At 37.3% G+C, this 21,294-nt stretch overlaps 1 protein-coding gene across 1 annotated transcript; it reads right to left on the bottom strand.

The window, feature by feature from the left end:
- Positions 1-1,019: 1,019 nt before the first annotated feature.
- LOC130072212 (GTPase IMAP family member 7-like) lies at positions 1,020-21,273 on the bottom strand. Its single transcript, XM_056237227.1, has 3 exons — positions 21,197-21,273; positions 3,449-3,484; positions 1,020-1,966 (listed from the first exon to the last, which is right to left on the bottom strand). The coding sequence occupies exons 1-3, from the start codon at positions 21,246-21,248 to the stop codon at positions 1,044-1,046; spliced, it is 1,011 nt and encodes a 336-aa protein (XP_056093202.1). The 5' UTR covers positions 21,249-21,273; the 3' UTR covers positions 1,020-1,043.
- Between the last annotated feature and the right edge of the window lie 21 nt (positions 21,274-21,294).

A 21,294-nucleotide genomic window follows, 5' to 3' on the forward strand; every position in this document is an offset into this window, starting at 1 on the left:
TGAGTTTCAGTTTCAGAGCAGAACTGCGTGACAAAGCTGCCACAAATCACGTGAGTCGCAAGCTCGCAACTGTGTGGGCGTATCTCCGCAAACTGGGTGTTGTAAACTCAGCTCTGAAAAAGTAGAGTCTGCAATAGGAGTGCTAATGTAATGTAATGTAATAAGTTTCGCCCTTTGGAACCTCAGTTTTCAGAGTTTCAAAACTTTTTTTCACCTATTCGCACACCAGTTTTCAGATCACCATTTACAAGGTTTCAAACCTGGAAAACAAACTAATACAGTGGGAGAACACTGACAAATTTGAAACTCTGAAAAATTGTTTGCGCAACATCGTAAAAAAAATGCAGATCTGAAGAAGGAAATTTCGAAAACAACGTTTGCAGAGATATTTTTCTTTTTTTACATTTTGCAAGCTTGCAAATCTTATTTTTCGATCTTGCAAAACTTTTTTTTGTACGATTTTGAGTTTTCGAACACTTAGTTTCAACCTTTCAGAACTTTATTTTCAGTTTTGAATGGCAGGATATTAATCCCATACGTCCTTCCCTTCGTAGGCATTGTATTGACATAATATTATAACCATCTAAGCGCCAAAGCTTGTGTAAATTGACGAAAAAGTCAACTAAATATTCCCAATGTACAGTATGTCGCACTGTATTTTGATTAGGCTGCATCAAAAAAATTAATCACATTTTCAAGTATTTTCATATATATTTCGACAGAGCTAAAAAACAACAACTAAATACTAAAAACTAAACAACTAAAAACCTAATACTAAATGAGGTAAGGGTGTAGAGTTACATTCATAAGAAATGAAGGAATTTTTTTTTTTAAATATGTCAAGAGTATCATTTCCTTTCATGCCCCCAAGACATGCCAATTTAATGAGATTTACAGAAGCAAAAGCTTATTTATAAGTAATATTAAGATTATTGTACACTATGCACTACATAGACCTTATGAACTGAAATTTTACACATACATATATATATTATATATACACACATTATATATGTATAGACATGCATATAACTGCAATGTGATTAATGTTTCTTGAAAAACTCCTTTATGATCTTTATTATATTCTGATTAACACAAGTCTGTTCTGCCTCCTGTCTGGTCTCTCCGAGCTTTGCTTTATAATAACGCTTGTACTCAGTCTTTTTACACTTTTTACTCTGATTCAGTCGTTCCAGCTCTTTGATCTTCTTTTCTTTTTCATGCTCAGATGCTGATAGTGTGTCTATTCTCTCCTGTAGTTTCCTATTTTCTTCAGTAAATCTGGACTCCAGTTCCATCTCTTTCTCTTCTAGTTTCTTCTCGTACAGCTTCTTCAGTTCCTCTTCTTTAGTTTTCAGCATGAGCTCCACGTCCTGGTAAGAGTCACTGGTGTAAAATCCTCCTCCATTAACAGAGACCATGTCCTCCACTTTCTGCAGGAACTCTGTGACTTGATTACGATCATCCACGTCTTTATTATTGAACACGTGATATCTTCCTCCACAGCGCCTCAGGATTTCTTTAAGATCCTTACCAGCTTCACTGATGTGTTTCTCGATAGTGCTGGTCAGTTTATCACCATGTGTGAAGAGGATGAGTGTGTGTTTATCTGCTTCTGCTCCGAATATGGCTCTGATCTTCTCCACAGAGTTTCTCTCTTCTTCAGAGAACGGACCCAGTTTAATGACCAGGATGATGGTGTGAGGTCCAGGTGCAGTCATATTTATACACTTACTGATCTTCTGTTCCAGAAGCTCCTTCTCTGAAATATCTGTGTCAAACATACCGGGTGTATCCACCAGTGTAATTTCTCTCTCAGCCACTTCTCCAGTCTCTTTCCCACACTCTTTGGTCACAGATGAACCACTTTTGGCGACTTTGAAGGCTTTTCTGCCCAGGATTGTGTTTCCAGAAGAGCTTTTCCCTGCTCCAGTCATTCCCACCAACACCATCCTTCTCAAGGACACTGAAGAAGAGAGAGAGTATAAGATAATGTGCATACAAATTAAACAGATTGCCGATTACAAACAGATTAATAAACAGTAAATTATATGTCAAAGTCATAAAGCAACTAGAGTTGTCAAAAAGTACAGACTTTGTACCAAATGGTACTGAAATTAGCGCTGTAAACACCTCTGATTGCCCATTGTACTCACACGCTCATCGGATATGTCTGTGATTGGCTATAATGATCAGCGCATCAAAAACATGTTGTACATCAATGACGCTCTTCATCGAGCGCTTACACAGATACAGACAGGAGCATTTGAAAGGCGTCTATCAGCGGACCGGTCCGGCTTGTGCTTTCAAACCAAGCGGCAACCGAGACAGGGAGGTCATCAAATCATAAATTTGATGTCTCTTGAAACCAACACGGAAGTGAATTAAACTGCAATTCATCGACTGGCCGCTTGAGGCTGGATGCAAAAGTGAGTCAAATCTGTATCTCCCCCATGTTAAAATGCCCAACTTTACAGCAGAAAAAAATTTGTTTACAGCCTGGTGCAAAAAGTGGTTTTGGTCTATATAGCTTATTTTGCCCTTCATGACAACTGTGAGAGGGGTGAATTTTTTTATAACTCATCTGTTTAAATTATATTAAGCCTTAAAAATCTGCATAATTAAGGGCGTGGCCACTTGAGTGACAGGTGGATTGCCGCTGACGTCACTACTAGCCGTTTTTCACCTCAGCTAATTCAAGCTGCAGAACTTGCCATCTCTGTCGTGTTTGTGCTTTTTTCGGGATTATTTCATACAGTTTAATACTCGAATCGGCATTCTACCTTCGCCCACGCTTTTGGATTTCGGCGTCGTCGAGTATCGAGAGAACAACCACTTTTAGCTATGTCTTTTAACTATTATAGTATTTCGAAGGGCAGAAACTTTAACTATTGGCTTTACTTCAAGTCAGCTGTCACTTTAGCGTGAGGCCAGTTACATTTAGCATTAGCTTCTTAGCCTGAGCTAACTCGGATCACGTTGAGCTAGGTGGCCGTGGTTTTAGCAACAGGCACCTCAGCTCCACCCACGTCCCGCCTCTGCCCATTTTCTGTTATCCGGGAGTGACGCGCTGCCAAGATGGCGACGGCCGGCTCTGCCCACTTTAGGCTTCAAAAACGCTCTTCACAAACATACGGGTGACGTCACAGACTCTACGTCCATATTTTTTTTAACACTCCGCTCTCGTTTTTAAAAAATACTTTCAAACACTTCCGTGTACTCTCAAATACTCCCGTGTGTTGATCATTGTAGCCAATCACAGAGATATCCGATGAGCGCGTGGCCAACAATGGCCAATCAGAGGCTTTACGATTCCGTTCAACAACGCTAAAAGCGTCACATTTTTTAAAAATTAGTACCTTTTGGTACCGAAGTCTGTACTTTTTGACAACTCTATAGCAAATAAATGCATGCAATATTGTGAACATTTGTATATGTTCATACTCACAATTTGGTGGAATTAAATTAAGGCTTCCCATACTACCTACAAAAAATGAGAAAACAACAAAAAAATGTGTTGCTGTACAGACGAGCACTGAATACTATTGGACCAAAGTATGTCACCGCTGTCTTATAAATGCCTAAGGGAACTGTGTCAACTTGTGTGTAGTGTTAATTTTGTCACCTATTTTCAATTTAGTCTTGTGCCAAATGTCCTTGTTAGTTTAAGTCATATTTAGTCATTCACATATCTTTTTTTGTCAGTCAAGTTTTAGTCGACTAAAAGTCTCGTCATTTTAGTCTAGTTTTAGTCAAAAGAAAACTCAATCTATCTTAGTCAAGTTTTAGTCAACACATTTTAGTCTTTTTTTTTTTAATAAATCATTTGAGATTATTTCTGATAACCATTTCATACATTGTTTCACACATCTCAAATAATGGTTAAATGTCATAATTACCTGACAAAATACACTTGTTTAATGATTTTTGTTGAATGCAACTTTGTGAAACGTGTCTGGTTTTCTGATTTAAGAGACACATTCACAAATGATGAACTTGTTCTGAAGAGTATTTTATTTTGAACCAACACAATTCAAAAGCTGGGGCCCAAGCCCAACAGAGTCCGACTGACAAGTTACAAAGGTTACAAAGGTTATATAGGTTGTATGTTAGGCCTACAGTACAGTAGGCCTATTCTTTTCAGTTTTTCTGGGTATACTTATTTTATTTCTGCTCTCGTATTTTTTCTCCGTACCCATGTTAACAGGTTAGAGCTTTCACACTGCACGCGGGTGCGGTCCGGCGATCCGTTCCAGATGCGGTGCATACAGCAGTGCAGCGATCGTTTCTGCTCCGAGTCTATTTCTGCTGTGCTGCACGCGCTCAATTAAAGTGACAGCGCATAGTTCGTGGTCAAAACGAACACAAATTGAAATGAAAATGTAGTAATCTCACCATAAATGCATTTAATTAAATACTACTATTTTTCAGTCATCTTTTTACTTTAAGACCGGGGTAAAGCAAGGAAAACTACAATTTACCGTTTTCAGGTCGAGCATTGTCCACATAAACTGTGGACAATGCAGTTTATTTAATGTAAAAATGTATGTATATGTCAAAAAAAACGGGTAATGTCATACTTTGTAGTGCTATCGTGGCGCAATAATCTGTTTGGTTGTAAAATACATTACCTGAATGAAATTAAATAGAATGTAGGCTAGGCTTATATAGTCCTGAAAAAAATTCCTAATTTTACAGAAAATAACTGCTTTTTTGACGATCATTTTCTTTAATTTTAAATTGTACTCAAAACACTGTTTTTGTTAAATTACAAATAATATTTGTAAAATAAAAATTCAGTTGTTATTTTAGGTATTGTGACAATGACAAATTGCAGTAATTCACATTTTGTATACAGGAAATTGATTGTATTTTTCATACAGTATTTTTTCTGTTTTCTTAAATTACATAAAAATGTATGTAAAATTACAAATATAATCTGTAATTAAACAGTAACAAAACAGTTAAATGATAAAACGGTCAAATGACTGGCAGCCCCCAAAAAACTGTAACATTAAAGTAAAACATCCTAAATTAAATAAACTGAAAAACACCGTGATAATTCAGAATATACCTGTAAAATAACAATCATATACCTTCATTGTAAAAAAAAATCGTAAAAAAAGGGTCAAATGACTGGCAGCTACGGCTGCCAAACAAAAACCATATAATTAAAGTAAAATATCCTAATTTAAATAAAGTGCAAAAAACTTTAACAGAAATTTGATGCCACCATGACTGAGATCAGTGTCAGCTTTAGTTGGGCTCATGACCCTTGAGTTTTTAACATTAGTTTTTCTCTGACTGCTTTTACTGTGTTATTGATACACATTTGTTATGGCAATAAATGCTGCAGAAAATATCAGATGATCTTGGTCATTTATTGGTGATTTTATAGTCATCATATGGTGGTCTGATTCACTGATATGACGGTCAAATCTCTAATATTAGCTGTGAATACATTATATATAGATGGACTTAATTGTTATACAAAGGCAATTATTAATATCATATTTTTTTCACATGACTTGTTGAAATATTGTGGCATCAGTATTATAGCTATCTGAAATTTAAAAAATATATATTCTACATAAAATGTTTTGAGTTGGTCTATTTTGTTAGGAGTATAGAGACATCAAGAATCAACATATGCATCTCAACAATGGTGACCATCAACAAAGCCTTTTTGTGACTTTATAATAGGTCAGAGTTGATCAGAATTTTTTTCTTTGTCACCATTGTTGAGATTCATACGCTGATTCTTGATGTCTGAGTGAGTCTGTATGATCACTACCATAACAAGTATGTATCGGAAACACACAGTTAAAGCAGCCAGAGAAAAAATAATGTTAAAATTAAAGGGTCAAGAGGCAAACTAAAGCAAACACTGATCTCCATCATGGTGACATCAAACTTTATTATTTTCAATAAAATATCAACTTCTAAACCTCTGTTAATTCTCAATAAGAATGTTAGTATGAGAGAAATAAAGTCTGGATTGTAATAAGTGAGGATGCAGAGATCTTAAGAGATCTGTTAGTGTTTAATGTTCTGTTGGGATGTAAAGTGTTTCTGTATGGTGTGTTTTGTGTGTCACCATTGTGTTGAAGAGTAGAGACTGTGTTTTAGTGTAGGACGAGCAGAGAAACACTGATGAAATGCTGTGTATTGCTTCATTTAACAGACAGTAACTGTGTAGTTGCTGATGCATTGACGTATAATCACAGTAAATCATGCATGTAGTTTATAGCAAGATATTTACTTTTTACAGTGAATATGTTTTTAGTAAAAAATTCAGGAAATATATATATGTGAAATAACTGTGTTTCTGTTAAAAAGCTTAATTAAGATTTCTGCAATAATCTCAGCCATTGCTGACAGTCATTTGGCAGTTTTTTTTTTTACAGTGAAGGTGTTTGATCATAATAATTCAGGAAATAGCTGTAAAATAACAATGTTTTTCTGTAAAACATTTAAGGACAAATTTTGGAAAAGTTTTTTGCACTTAATTTAAATTAGGATATTTTACTTTATTTTAACGGTTTTTGTTTGGCAGCCGTAGCTGCCAGTCATTGACCGTTTTTTTAAGATTTTATTTTTTACAGTGTGGAATTTCAAAAACATCTTATGAAGATGTTCAACTAATAAAGATCTTCGTCGCTGGTAAAAACTATGATGCATTTGCAGATTCGCTTTCACTTGACTGCACTGTAGGTCCACGGCCACTTCATCCAACGCTCTTGATGTTCTTAAATCCGAGTCGAGTGGAAGAATGGAAAGCGCTTCAGATGATTCAGTGCATGCAGGAAACTGAACAGATCATTCAAACTGATTCGCGAACCGATTTAGACAGATCTGCCAACTTATTTGATGAAGTCTTTGAACAGAACCGACTCAAAAGAGTGATTCATTGGTGAATTGAGCATCGCTCATGCCCAGAAGAAAGATACAGCGCGCTTGGAATAAACTACGCATTTAACAATAACATTGCATTAAAATAAAGTAACGAGAGGAACGAAGTAAAAGTACAGTTTTTTTTCTATCTCATGATGAAAAAGTAGAGACGATTTAGACGAAAATGAAGAGAGATAATATCTTAGTTTTTATTTTATGCAAAATATTTTAGTCTCGTCTTTTTTCGTCAACAATAATGCATAATTTAGTCTTAGTCAGCGTTTTTGGACATTGGTGCAGTATCGTCATCGTCTCGTCTTAGTCATGGAAAAAAAGGTAGTTGACGAACATATGTCTCGTCTCGTCTGACAAAATGAACACTTCTTGTGTGAAAGTTAAACATGACGGTAGATGCAAGTCGATGAGATGAATAAATGTTACTCCACAACAACTACATAAATGTATCCACTAACTATTCAAAAACATCTAGGTGCGTCTAAAAGTTAAACGCTTCCTGAGTCTCTCTGTAAGGATGCACTCGCTACTGGTTATTTCTGATATTTTGGATGAGTGAGATTCACGTGTTTTGTTATTCACGGAGTATCTGAAGCTGGTGTAAAGGATCGACTCTCATCTGAATGAAGGTGGAGAACCAGCTCATTTGCATTTAAAGGGACACACAAAAACAGCGCGTTTTTCCTCACACCCAAAAAGGGGCAAATTAGACAAGCTATAATAAATGATCTGGGGGTATTTTGAGCTGAAATGTCAATGACACATCCTGGGGACACCATAGATTTATATTACATCTTGTGAAAAGGGGCATAATGTCACCTTTAACCTCCTAAGACCCGAGTTTTGGTCAGAGGTGGAAAGTCCAGGGGTCAGAAAGTAAAAGTCCTGCCACATTTTTATTCCACCCACAGCAAAAACTCCAGTGTTAAATTAACTTTACTGGGAGTTTATTTGGATCTAGACTCAGGAGTGTTAAAGTTAATGAGATAATTAAGTGTATAATTGAGTGATGATTGAGCATTATTGAAGACACCTGATGATAAGCAGAATCACTGAAGGAGAACGTCACATTTTTAAAGTCACCATTATGGTGATCAGTGTCTGCTTTAGTTGGACTCTTGAATCATTAACTTTAGATGTTGTTTGGCTGCTGTACATGAGTTATAACAGCCAGATGAACAACAAGGAAAGCTGATGCGCTGGTGTTGGTTATGTTTTGACATAATCATCATTTGTCACAAAACTCTTTTGTAGAGTTTAACCTTTTGACTACACAATATAACATTTTCAGAATTTTAAATATTATCCAAAAGATTTCTTAAAAGCTTACTATTCTAATTACTTTATGGGCACACACATACATCAAGAATCAGCCTGTGATTCTCAACAATGGTGACAATAATATAGCATGTTGCAGTGCATTCTGGGTGCCACCAATCAAAACTCATTCATGGCTCCCATCATGCATTGCGGTATGAATAAATTATGATCTGAATTGTCTTAGTAATTTCCTTTTCCTAATTGAATATTCTGTTTGTCACCATTGTTGAGATTCATACACTGAATCTTGATGTCTGTGTGTGCCTAAAAGAAAGATTATTATTTATTTATCAGAACAACGTTTAAGATATTATTTGGTTTATTTTGAAAAATCTGGATCTAATGTTATAGAATCACTGTGATGCTGTTATGATCATTATGCATTTAAGTCAGAGAGTAGGCTTTAAATGAGTTCAGTGATTCAGGTCAAATGATGATTATGTCTAAACATGATCTACAACATCTGATCTGATCTGATCTCTTTGTTCATCCAGCTGTTAAAACAGCCAAACAAAATCTTTAGTTAAACATTTAAAGGTCACCTGCCCAACTAAAGCAAACACTGATCACCATAACGGCAACTAAAATATAGATTTTCTCCTTCAGTGATTCTGCTAGTTAACATCTGGTGTCTTCAATAATCTCAATCATCACTCAATTATTCACTTAATTATCTCATTAACTTTAACACTCTTGAGTCTGGATCCAAATAAACTCCCAATAAAGTTCATTTAACACTGGAGTTTTTGCTGTGGGTGGAATAAAAATATGGCAGGACTTTTACTTTCTGACCCCTGGACTTTCCACCTTTGCACAGAATTAAGTATTATGCTGCACACAACCAATAATGTGATGTCCACGTATGTGGACAACCAGGTCTTAGGAGGTTAAAGGGGTCATATGATGGTTCTAAAAAATAACATTATTTTGTGTATTTGATTAATGCAACGTGTTTACGCGGTTTTCAGTTAAAAAAAGTCATTATTTTACACATACTGTACATTATTGTTGCTCCTCTATGCCCGCCTTTCTGATTTCTGATTGGCCAGCAATCCAGTGCATTGTGATTGGCCCAAAAACCTTAAGCAGGTGACGGAAATGTCACGTCCCTTACCATATTTTGGAACATCAGCTCCCAAAGTAACAATGACAGGTGATAATGTCAATTCGAGCCGAATCTGATCCCGGAAAATGCAATGACCAAGTTGACCGATTGCCCCACGCTACGGGGGCGTACACTAGTAAACAAAAAAAATTCTGAGTCAGAAGCGCCAGAATGTACTTGCAAAGATGGAATTGCCCCAGTTTGTGCACAGCTGGCCTTGTAACGTTACTCTCGCAGGTTCTAGAGACATTTTGCTTGTACTGTTTTGGAAAAGTGTTGTAAATAAAGCTTAAGCACTGTTTTCTAATTGTGTCCTCTTTTTGAAGGCCAAACAAAGTAGTGTGGCTTTCGCAACGAAAAACATTTAAGACTGTTTTTGAAGGATGTGGAAACTTGTATTTTGAATGTTTTATTAATATTGTCTATTTGATGTATTTTTTATTTGGAAGATATGAAATAAATTCAAGGAATAAAGACCAAAACTACTTTTTATGAACAATCATTTTATATGACTTTTGTTCATATTTATTTTTGTTTATTTAGGTCCATATGTTACAAAGCCATAGGATATGGAACAAAATTAAATCTGTATAATCAACTAAATAATTTAACAAGACAACTGACAGAGTAGATGGAATCTAGGGGTGTAACGATACCCTCATGTCACGATTCGATACATATCATATCACTGTGACTGAACTCATGATACGATATTATTGCGATACTCCAAGATTATGATAAAAAGTTAACAAAAAAATGTACTGTTGATTAAAATACTAACTTTAGTTTTACATTCGGGGTGTAAATGAATAGGTTTGGACTTCGTGCTGGAAACCCAATGCACCGGACAATGGTGACACCAGAATAACAATATTCATGATTCTGAGGCTGAAAATACAGAATTATTTTAGACGAATATGCTTGCACTCTGTCACTCACTAGATATATTTAAAATAATATAGGCCACTTTTTACTGGTAACAAAAGACATTTGGCATTATCAGGACACAAATATTCCCATATCCCCATTGCATTATTATACATTGTATTCACATGCCTATTTTTTCACATCTTCATGGACACCACACTGATTTCCCTCGTGTGGTAATATTTTTCCTTGTAATTATGTATGGTTTGTAGGGGTGCACGATTCAGAAAATGTCACGATTCGATATCGATTTTTAGGCTCAAGATTCGATTCAAAATCGATTTTCGATTCAAAAAACGATTCACAGTATGTAAATGTAGTTTACTTTTTCCTATGTGATTGATTGCAGTAGACATACAATTTAAAAGAAAAGAAACACAACAAATAAAATGTAGTTTGATATTACTTTATATGTCTTCATACATACTAAAGAGTGCAAAGTGCCAAGCTTTGGCTAGCTTTCAAATACATTTAATTCAAGTTTAAAATAAAACTTAAATAAAAAGCTTTTACATTTAGCTTTAAAGTGTTGTAGTCAGATCAAACAAACAATCATGCTAAATGTGGTTTAAGGAGTACTTCAGCTACCAGGTTGACTGTTAATGTGAACTCGACTGGGCACATTGAACTTCCTAAAATTCCTAAAAAATATACTAATGTCACAGAACCCTTGCAAAATTATTTTAAATAGATTAAAAAAGCCACCAATAAAACATAAATAAAACATCTCCAGTTAACTAGCAGAGCATTCATTTAGTTCACTATTAAATAAGAGATCTAGCGCTAAAATGTGTTGTTTTTTAAATCAACCTGAGCGCTCGTTGTCGCTGATATCAGTTGCATGGATACAGTGGTTCTCTTGTGGCTCGCGCACAGTCTTCACTCGGACGCGCGCTTCAATCTATCGCTGTTGCAGAGACTCTATTCGTTCCGGTGAAATCACAAAATAAAATGCACACAAACGTGTCCCTGCTTGATATAGGCTGTAACCACTGATGAACATATTCGGTTTGGATGAGAGAGAAAAAAACTATGCGAGTGCGGAGGAACCCGTAACCTCTGACACGCTTGGCAAAAGATCTACCACTAGACCATTAAAAAACTCACACCATTTGCGGATCGATGCATTTATTTACGGGTTGAGCAGAGAGGCTGCACAGTTTGACCAGCGGGCAGCGGCCGCACACCAGGCCGCCGGATGGTGTTGCTAAGAACTTGCAATGTATAACTATTATCAAACCTGCCCTCGCGGCCTCGAAACACTACCGGCCCACTGGGAAAAGCCCAGACTCTCCCGATTGCCACTGCACCCCTGCATGCCATTTAAAAAAATAAATATGAATCGATTTTTGGAATTCTATGAATCGATTTTGAATCGGTAAAGCTTGAGTCGCGATACAAATGTGAATCGATATTTTTGCACACCCCTAATGGTTTGCACACGCTACATTATGGCCAAGCACGCGCCCTTAAAATAGCATCTGAATAACGAGCCACTGACTTTAAACTAGGTTTTTCCTGGTCGGTGGACGAATTGTTTTCTGAAACAAAATAGCAGCAGGGAACGTTTGCACCGGAACACGCTTCATCTTTTCGCTGAACCGCCCCCGGGAGCGCAAGTTCATTCCCTAATTTGATATATGCGTCGGTGTACAAAGTCAATTGAGCTGGGTGCAAGATAGCCTGGGTGTTGAATGTTGCAGTTCTGCTGTTTAAAAACACAAATGTATACAATTCTAATATAGAATAAAAGTATTGTAGAATTAAAATGTAATAATTCAAATCATTTTGTAATTTTTCATGCTGTAGTTTAAGACTCATTTTCTGGTCATTACCTTGTGACAGTGAAGGTGTCTCTAGTGAATGAATTTTCTTCTTCATCTCTTCATATTTCCTCCATATATCCACCAGAAATGTTTCTGCTGAGAACAACTCTCCTCTGTTTTCTTCCAGCATCTTCTCAACGTTCTCCATCAACGTGGACACTTGTGTGGTGGGACCAAAGATATGATGTCTTCCTCCAAAACTCTCAATGACAGACTGTGTTTCTTCATTGAGTTCTGCTGTCTGATGCTCTGAATTCTGCATTATGAGGATCATGATGTGTTTGTTGATTCTGGAGCTGAAGATCCTCTGGATCTCCTCCATTTCTGCTTTTTCTTCATTACTGAGTGGAGCATCAGGAATAATGAAGAGGAAAACATGAACTCCAGGATGACAGAGAGACACACAGCGGAGCGTCTGACGCACCACTTCCTCCTCTGAGAGCCGAGTGTTGAACAGAGCTGGAAGCTCCACCACACTGATCACATGATCATGAAGATCCACGCCTGATTTTCTGTCTGTCTGCTGCAGGATCAGCTCTGATATGGAGGATTTTAATGTCCCGTTGCTCCCGCACACAACCAGATTCAGCTTCACACCCCCTGAAACTGATAGAAGAACAACATTTAAAAAACATTCTGATCATTTAATTTTCTGTTTGGATTGGAATAAGGAGAAATTAAAAGACAGCTTGTTTATTCTTTTTTTTCTTCTTTTTTTTTCTAAAAAAACTAAATGTTCACAGTGCAAATAGATTTCCAGTGCATTTTTTACCTTTACAAAATAAATAATTCTTTAAATAAATAAAAAAATCAATAGAGAAATATGCAATGATTGTAAAAACGAAAAAGTGTCTCTGTGTGTCCTGAAGTCAGCAAACCTGCGATCAAATTCCTCCTGTAGGTTCATAAATGGCATCAGCATACTTCTCACCACTGAAAGGTGTGCCCACATTCATGAGTGCCTTGTATGCTGGGAAATGGCAAAGGTTTGTCTGAGAGAGCTGGGCTTTCCATAACACAAGTTTTGAGGAGAATGCCCTCACATTGTCATAGGCAGCACTGACAAGCTGCCCCTGGCCTTGTAACTTCTTGTTCAGTACATTCAGCTCCTGTGTGATGTCAACAAGAAAAGCTAAGTCCATGAGCCATTTGGGATCACTTAACACAGAAACAGCCATCCCACCCTTCTCCATGAAGGCTTTCACTTCTGCTCTCAATTCAAAAAACCTCTTTAAGACGTTTCCCCTACTGAGCCAACGTACCTCGGACATCACATTGTCAAATCTCAGGCATTTGCCGCAAAGGGCCTGCTGGTGGATAATGCAGAGCAATGGCCTCCTCCACATTCTCCTCTTCCAGTTTTCTTTGAACAAGTGCTACCAGTCCATTTTTCCTTCCTGTCATTGATCGGCCAATCGGTCTTTGTCAGGTGACGTCACACTCGTGAAACACGAAGTGCATTATGGGCGTTGCCGCCATTTGTAAGGTATCAATGCTGGTGTGTTCTGTTGGGAGAATTGTGTTGTTCATAAATGAGATAAAATGGTACGTTCTTGTTGTGTGATAGGCTTCAATAGTAAGTCTCACGACAGAAAGGGTCACAAAATAAAGGAAAGGTTTTTTAGCATTCCCACTTTGAAGAAAGGACATGGACAGCATGTAGCGGACATAAAGAGGCGTCGGATGGCCTGGGTTGGAGCTGTGCGACGCAAAAACATCACCTTTGCAAACATATCTCCGTTTATGCATGTCTGCTCTAAAAATTTTCATAAAGGTAAGACATTTAAGTGATGTTGACAAATCTAACATTTTATCCGCGAGTCATTATGGATGAATTATCTGTGTCACAGATAACTCAAAACAATGCACAAATGTAACCGCGATCATGGGATAAACATTAGTCTTTTATACTGTAAAATGTTATGCAAGCGTCTTATACAGGGCTATGAAATAATTATTTTACTTCACTACAGCACTTCATTATTTGGGGGGTTTGTACCTTACTTTGTACTTTACTCAACTGCAATTTCAACTAAATAGATACAGATTTAGAATGGAAAATAGTCAATTTTACAATTTGTAAGGCTTGAAAGTTACTCGCTGTGTTTTTGCACAAAAATGTAATTTCACTTCGGTGTGACTTGCAGTCTGAAAAGTACAGCACTGTTTTAATACTTTTTCTACATTTTAGCTGAATTAATTTCGCTCAGTGTCTGTACTGATACTTTAGTATAATCTATGATTAATGTTAACGCTTTTGGTCCCCTGTTATGAAGTTAAAACCTTTTTCACGTTATTGCAGGTCAGCCTGCATATGAGATGATGGAGACTGACCCAGACTGGGCACCCGCCCTCAATCTGGGTCACACAGAAATCTCTCGCACCAACACTACACGCTCTGCAAGACGAAGTAAGAGGGAGGAAAGAAAAAACACACTGCAGCCAGCTGAAGGAGGTGGTGAGCGACACACTGAGGAGACACACGAGGCTGATGGAGATGTTGTGCCACATGCTGAGGAGACACAACCCACATAGCAACACTGTTTCGGCGCAGATCCGGCCCAAATCTGGCACTTGTGGAATACTGATCTGGCCCACATGCAGCGTTGAATGACGGCCCTTGGGTGGCCCACTCCTGTTTGCCAGATCTGGGCCACAAGCAGGCCATAGCAATGCCACATGTCAGCCAAGAGCAAAGAAATAAACCAGAACTGGAACTTTTCTGAGCCACAAAACCTGTGTATATTAAATATGGAGTCATCTAAGCCTTAAAAAGCCTGTTAACAAGCAGAATCACTGAAGGAAAGAAGAGAACAGAAAAAGAGACGAGCAGAAACACAAAAACTACAACTGACTTCAGACACAGTCTACACTCAAAAAAATGATATGTTGGCTTTACTTAACTTTTTTTTGTAAACAGGTTCCACCGGTTCCACATAACTATGTTTCGTTAAACAAACATAATATGTTCATGTAACTTCAACATCATGGAATTTGGTCATTTTAAGCGACCCAATTAAACTCTGAGCTAATGAGTTAATTAAGTGAATAATTGAGTGATGATTGAGCATTATTGAAGACACCTGATGTTAACAAGCAGAATCTCTGAATGAGAAAACCGGAATGTTTAAGTCACCATTATGGAGATAAGTATTTGTTTTAGTTGGGCTCTTGACCATTAACTTATTAACTTTAGATTTTGTTTGGTTGCTGTACATGAGTTATAACAGCCGGATGAACAATAAACAAAGGTCATCTGATGGTGTTGCTTGTGTTTTAACATAATCATTATTTTTTAATCATTTGACCTGAGTCACTGAACTTATATTAAACCAAATTTCTGAGTTAAGTTTACCTTATGGATAATAACAGCACTGTCGTTGTAGAGCATACTATTTTTTTGACTTTTCAATGAAATTCAAATGATCAAATCAATAAATAAAAAAGAGACTTCCTAAAAAATATCTTCAGTAGACACACACAGACATCAAGAATCAGCCTGTAAATCTCACCAATGGTGACAATTATAAAGCATGTTGTAGTGCATTCTGGGTGCCACCAATCAAAACTCATTCATGGCTCCCATCATGCATTGCTGCATGAATAAATAATGAGCTTATGATCTGTTTGTCACCATTGCTGAGATTCATATGCTGATTCTTGATGTCTGTGTGTGCCTACTCTAAATATTTTTTAGGAAGTTTCTTTTTTATTTCTTGATTTGGTCATTTGAATTTCATTGAAAAATCTAAAAATAGTATGCACTACAATGTCAGTGCTGTTATTATCCATAAGGTAAACTTAACTCAGAAATTCGGTTTAATATAAGTTCAGTGACTCAGGTCAAATGATTGTGAAATAATTATTATGTTAAAACACAACCAATACCATCAGATGACCTTTGTTTGTTGTTCATCCGGCTGTTATAACTCATGTACAGCAACCAAACAAAATCTAAAGTTAATAAGTTAATGGTCAACTAAAACACACACTTATCTCCATAATGGTGACTTAAACATTCCGGTTTTCTCCTTCAGAGATTCTGCTTGTTAACATCAGGTGTCTTCAATAATGCTCAATCATCACTCAATTATTCACTTAATTAACTCATTAGCTCAGAGTTTAATTGGGTCGCTTAAAATGACCAAATTCCATGATGTTGAAGTTACATGAACATATTATGTTTGTTTAACGAAACATAGTTATGTGGAACCGGTGGAACCTGTTTACAAAAAAAAGTTAAGTAAAGCCAACATATCATTTTTTTGAGTGTAAGATGAAATCCACTGAAGAGAAAAGACGACATTAAATCTGTGAAGATCTCAGCAGAGGAGGATTAAACAACTCCACAAACAGCATTTGCCAGCTTCACTTATTACTAACCAGACTGACTTTATTTCTGTCAGATGTCTACAAAAGGTTTTATTGAGAATTAACAGAGGTTTAACTCTAATGTGTTTCATTTGAAGTCACCATAACAGTGATTATTGTTTCCATTAGTTGTGCTCTTAACTCTTAATATATCTTTTGTCTTTTTTGGCCGCTGTGACGGTGTGTTAGTCAAACATATTTGCAGCAGCAAAGAAAGCTAAAGTGAAATTAGATCAGGTGACGGTTACCCGATGATGGCTTTATAATCATCATGAAATAACGTGATTTTCTGATTTCATTAGAATCTAATCAAACCAAACAATTTTATTGAACTATAAAAACATGTATCCTGTATTCCAGCAGTTCTGCAACAATAAGATTGACAACAATGAGCACAACAAATTAGTCTATAGTGAAACACACGGACATCAACAATCAGTGTATGAATCTCAACAATGGTGACAATCAACAAAATATTCAGATAATCAGATCAATTCTGGACATCAGAAAAAAGCTACTAAATGTCACAACAAAAACAACAGCAAATATTTAAGGTTAAACAAAATATTGGACAATAATAAGACCATTCAGCTGCATAATTTATTCATGCTGCAGTGCATGCTGGGAGTTTTGTACAATGCTGCTACCCAGCATGCATTGGTGCATGGCACTTTTGATTGTCACCATTGTTGAGATTCATACACTGATTGTTGATGTCTGTGTGTTTCACTATAGACTAATTTGTTGTGCTCATTGTTGTCAAAATCTTATTGCTGCAGAACTGCTGGAACACAGGGATTGTATGATACATGTATTTATAGTTCAATAAAATTGTTTGGTTTGATTAGAATCAATTGACATCAGAAAATCTGGTTATTTCCTGATTATAAAGCCATAATCAGGTAACCATCATTACCTGATCTCATTTCACTTTAGCTTTCTTTGCTGCTGTAAATGTGTTTGACAAACACACTGTCATAGAAGCCAAAAAAAGATAAAAGACATATTAAGAGTTAAGAGCACAACTAATGGAAACACTAATCACTTTTATGGTAACTTCAAATGAAACAGTTAAACCCCTCTTAATTCTCAATAAGAACTTTTGTAGACGTCTGACAGAAATAAAGTCAGTCTGGTTAGTAATAAGTGAAGCTGGTAATGCTGTTTGTGGAGTTTAATCCTCCTCTGCTGAGATCTTCACAGATTTAATGTCTTCTTTTAATCTTCAGTTGATTTCATCTAAGGCTGTGACTGGAAGTCAGTTGTAGTTCTTTTGTTTCTGCTTGTCTCTTTTTCTGTTCTCTTCTTTCCTTCAGTGATTCTGCTTGTTAACAGGCTTTTTAAGGCTTAGATGACTCCATATTTAATATACACAGGTTTTGTGGCTCAGAAAAGTTCCAGTTCTGGTTTATTTCTTTCCTCTTGGCTGACATGTGGCACTGCTATGGCCTGCTTGTGGCCCAGATCTGGCAAACAGGAGTGGTCCGCCCAAGGGCCGTCATTCAACGCTGCATGTGGGCCAGATCAGTATTCCACAAGTGCCAGATTTGGGCCGGATCTGCGCCGAAACAGTGTTGCTATGTGGGAAGCGGCTGAGATGGTGAGCGACACACTGAGGAAGAGACCCACAACACTCAGGGGATGGCAGAATGTAACTTATGTGTGCACAGATGTACAGAAGTAAACCGCCTGTTGGAAGAAAACAGACAGCTGCGACGTGAACTTGATGAGCACAGGATGTGTAATAGTTTTTTGGAGACAATGATGACAAAGTAAAGTACTACACAGGGCTGCCAAACCTGGGAACCTTTATGGCCTTACTACATTTTTTGGTGCCTCTCATGTCAGACCAAAAGAAGAAAGTTCTTAGTCCATTTCAAATGCTTCTCTTAACCTTTATGCGCCTTAGACTGGATCTGCCTGCACAACATCTAGCCCATCTCTTTCATGTTTCCCCAAAGACAGTATACAGAACATTTCATGAAATAGTGTCATTTATGTATGCAAACCTGAGCCGTTCCATCATATGGCCAGAGAGAGACACTTTACAAAAAATTATGCCTCACCAATTTGTGGAGTCCTTTGGACACAGAGTAGCAGTGATCATTGACTGTTTTGAGACTTTCACAGAGAAACCATCAAATCTAACTTGAAGAGCAAAGCTGCAACATGTGTGCATGTTTCGGCAATTCCCGCCATACATGTGCAGTGACCAGAAGTTATAGCCCCTGATGAGCTGATGATGGCCCAGGGCTTGAGTGGCGTCTCATTCAGCCATTGCGAGTGCAGGATCTGTGGACAACAACTTACTTTGGCTGCAGTTCAGTAATATGTCAGCCAATTTTTCATGATGATGACTTATTTTATTGAAACAATGTTTCTGTTTTATTGTGTTAGGTATTGTTTGTGTAATTAATACAATAAAGAAAAAAAATGCATGAAAAGACGGTAGTATTACAATTTATTTGACACGTTCAAACTAAACAAACCATCCTTAATCAGGCACTGATGATACAGTTAACATGACATTATCATCATCATCATCATTACAGCAAACATACCTTTGCTGTTACTACTGTGTTGTCGCAGTCCTTCGGTCGGAATGTATATAAATCCTGTACCCAGCCATTGGTGAAATGTCCGTGGGCTTCCAGAGATTTATAGTTTTTGAATTGTTGACTGGTATATGCGCTTATACCATAAACAAGATAATTGACAATGTCTAAGTATGAGGATGGAGGTAGCAATGCGGGGTCAGCACTCCAACTTACTGCAGTCAGCTCATATGGATCTATGTTCTGAATGGATGACAATTTCTCCAAATAACGGTTTCTGGGATCTTTATCGAGTTTATCTCGGTACGGCCTTTTCTCAATTTTATTTTGATTCTCCAGGTTTGCGAGTTATATTTACTTATTATCTAGACAGTTATCTTATTAGTTATCTTTCTTACTTCTACTCCTGTAATCTCTTTAATTCTCAGTCAGCCGCGATACCTCAAAAATGGCGCCGCGGTGACGTCACACACAACAAACCCACGTGTCTGACAAAGACCGATATATCGGTTATCGGTATCAGCCAAAAAGTTCATATCGTGCATCCCTAATTGTATTGAGTGTTTTCAAACACACGTCTGATTGCAGTTCAGTTTGCAATGAACATAATAGTTCAGCTAGGGAGGCGGCTAGGGGTGCACGATTCAGAAAATGTCACGATTCGATTCAATATCGATTTTTAGGCTCAAGATTCGATTCAAAATCGATTTTCGATTCAAAAACGATTCTCGATTCAAAAAACGATTCGCAGTATGTAAATGTAGTTTACTTTTTCCTATGCGATTGATTGCAGTAGACATACAATTTAAAAGAAAAGAAACACAACAAATTAAATGTAGTTTGATATTACTTTATATGTCTTCATACAAAAATAAAAACTTTTGAACTAAAAAGTGCAAAGTGCCAAGCTTTGGCCAGCTTTCAAATACATTTAATTCAAGTTTAAAATAAAACTTAAATAAAAAGCTTTTACATTTAGCTTTAAAGTGTTGTAGTCAGATCAAACAAACAATCATGCTAAATGTGGTGTAAGGAGTACTTCAGCTACCAGGTTGACTGTTGAAATGTGAACTCTCCTAAAATTCCTAAAAAATATACTAATGCCATAGAACCTTTGCAAAATTATTTTAAATAGATTAAAAAAGCCACTGCTACTGGTCACATCTATGGTTATATTGATTTGTTTAGATCCAGTGAAGTCGTGTCATAGGCGTAATTTGCGGGTGGGACGGATGGGACATGTCCCCAACCCCTTTTCTCAGGATCGATATTGTCCCCCACCACTTTTTGAAACATTGCACGGACGTACCTAATACAAATAAATAAAACATCTCCAGTTAACTAGCAGAGCATTAATTTAGTTTGCTATTAAATAAGAGATATAGCGCTTAAATCTGTTGTTATTGAAATCAAGCTGAGCGCTCGGTTTCGCTGCTATCAGTTGCATGGATACAGTTGTTCTCTTGTGGCTCGCGCACAGTCTTCACTCGGACGCGCTCTTCAATCTATCGCTGTTGCAGAGATTCATTCCGGTGAAATCACAAAATAAAATGCACACAAACGTGTCCCTGCTTGATATAGGCTGTAACCACTGATGAACATATTCGGTTTTGATGAGAGAGAAAAAAAAAATATACGAGTGCGGAGGAACCCTTACCTTCTGACACGCGTGGCACACCAGGCCGCCGGATGGTGTTGCTAAGAACTTGCAATGTATAACTATTATCAGACCGGCCCTCGCGGCCTCGAAACACTACCGGCCCACTGGGAAAAGCCCAGACTCTCCCGATTGCCACTGCACCCCTGCATGCCATTTAAAAAAATAAATAAAATGAATCGATTTTAAATCGGTAAAGCTTGAATCGCGATTCACATGTGAATCGATTTTTTTGCACACCCCTAGAGGCGGCTATCCATTATTTTAGAAATCGAGTATTCTACCGATTATTCCATTGATTAATTGAGTCATCTGATAAAAAAATGGTGGTAATAAAAATAGATCCAAGTGAAAAACTGTCACAGAGTCAGCCACACGTCACCGCCCCAATCATCACTCAATCACCAGAGTACTGACTCGCTGCACCTGCACTCCCTCATCAACACAGCCTTTATATTTCACTCTTTGTCTGGTCTCGTCGCAGTAATACACTGCTTTCTGTCAGACTCCTAACCAATCTACTCACCTGAGATCTTCTCGTCCTGTATGCAGTCTTCAGTCCGTCTTCTGTCCGTCATGCTGATCCGGACCGCCTGTCTGTGTGTTCACTCGTCACCTGCACAG

Source organism: Rhinichthys klamathensis, unplaced genomic scaffold, assembly GCF_029890125.1.
Source record: "Rhinichthys klamathensis goyatoka isolate OS25496 unplaced genomic scaffold, OSU_Roscu_1.1 h1tg000484l_1, whole genome shotgun sequence".
Taxonomy (NCBI): domain Eukaryota; kingdom Metazoa; phylum Chordata; class Actinopteri; order Cypriniformes; family Leuciscidae; genus Rhinichthys; species Rhinichthys klamathensis.

Bases quoted from the DNA above. Each gene is read 5' to 3' on its own strand.
- LOC130072212 (XM_056237227.1), bottom strand. From the start codon at position 21,248: ATGACGGACAGAAGACGGACTGAAGACTGCATACAGGACGAGAAGATC. The intron at 3,485-21,196 runs GTGAGTAGATTG...CATTTTTTGTAG, and splicing joins ACAGGACGAGAAGATCTCAG to GTAGTATGGGAAGCCTTAAT. The intron at 1,967-3,448 runs GTGAGTATGAAC...TCTCTTCTTCAG, and splicing joins TAATTTAATTCCACCAAATT to TGTCCTTGAGAAGGATGGTG.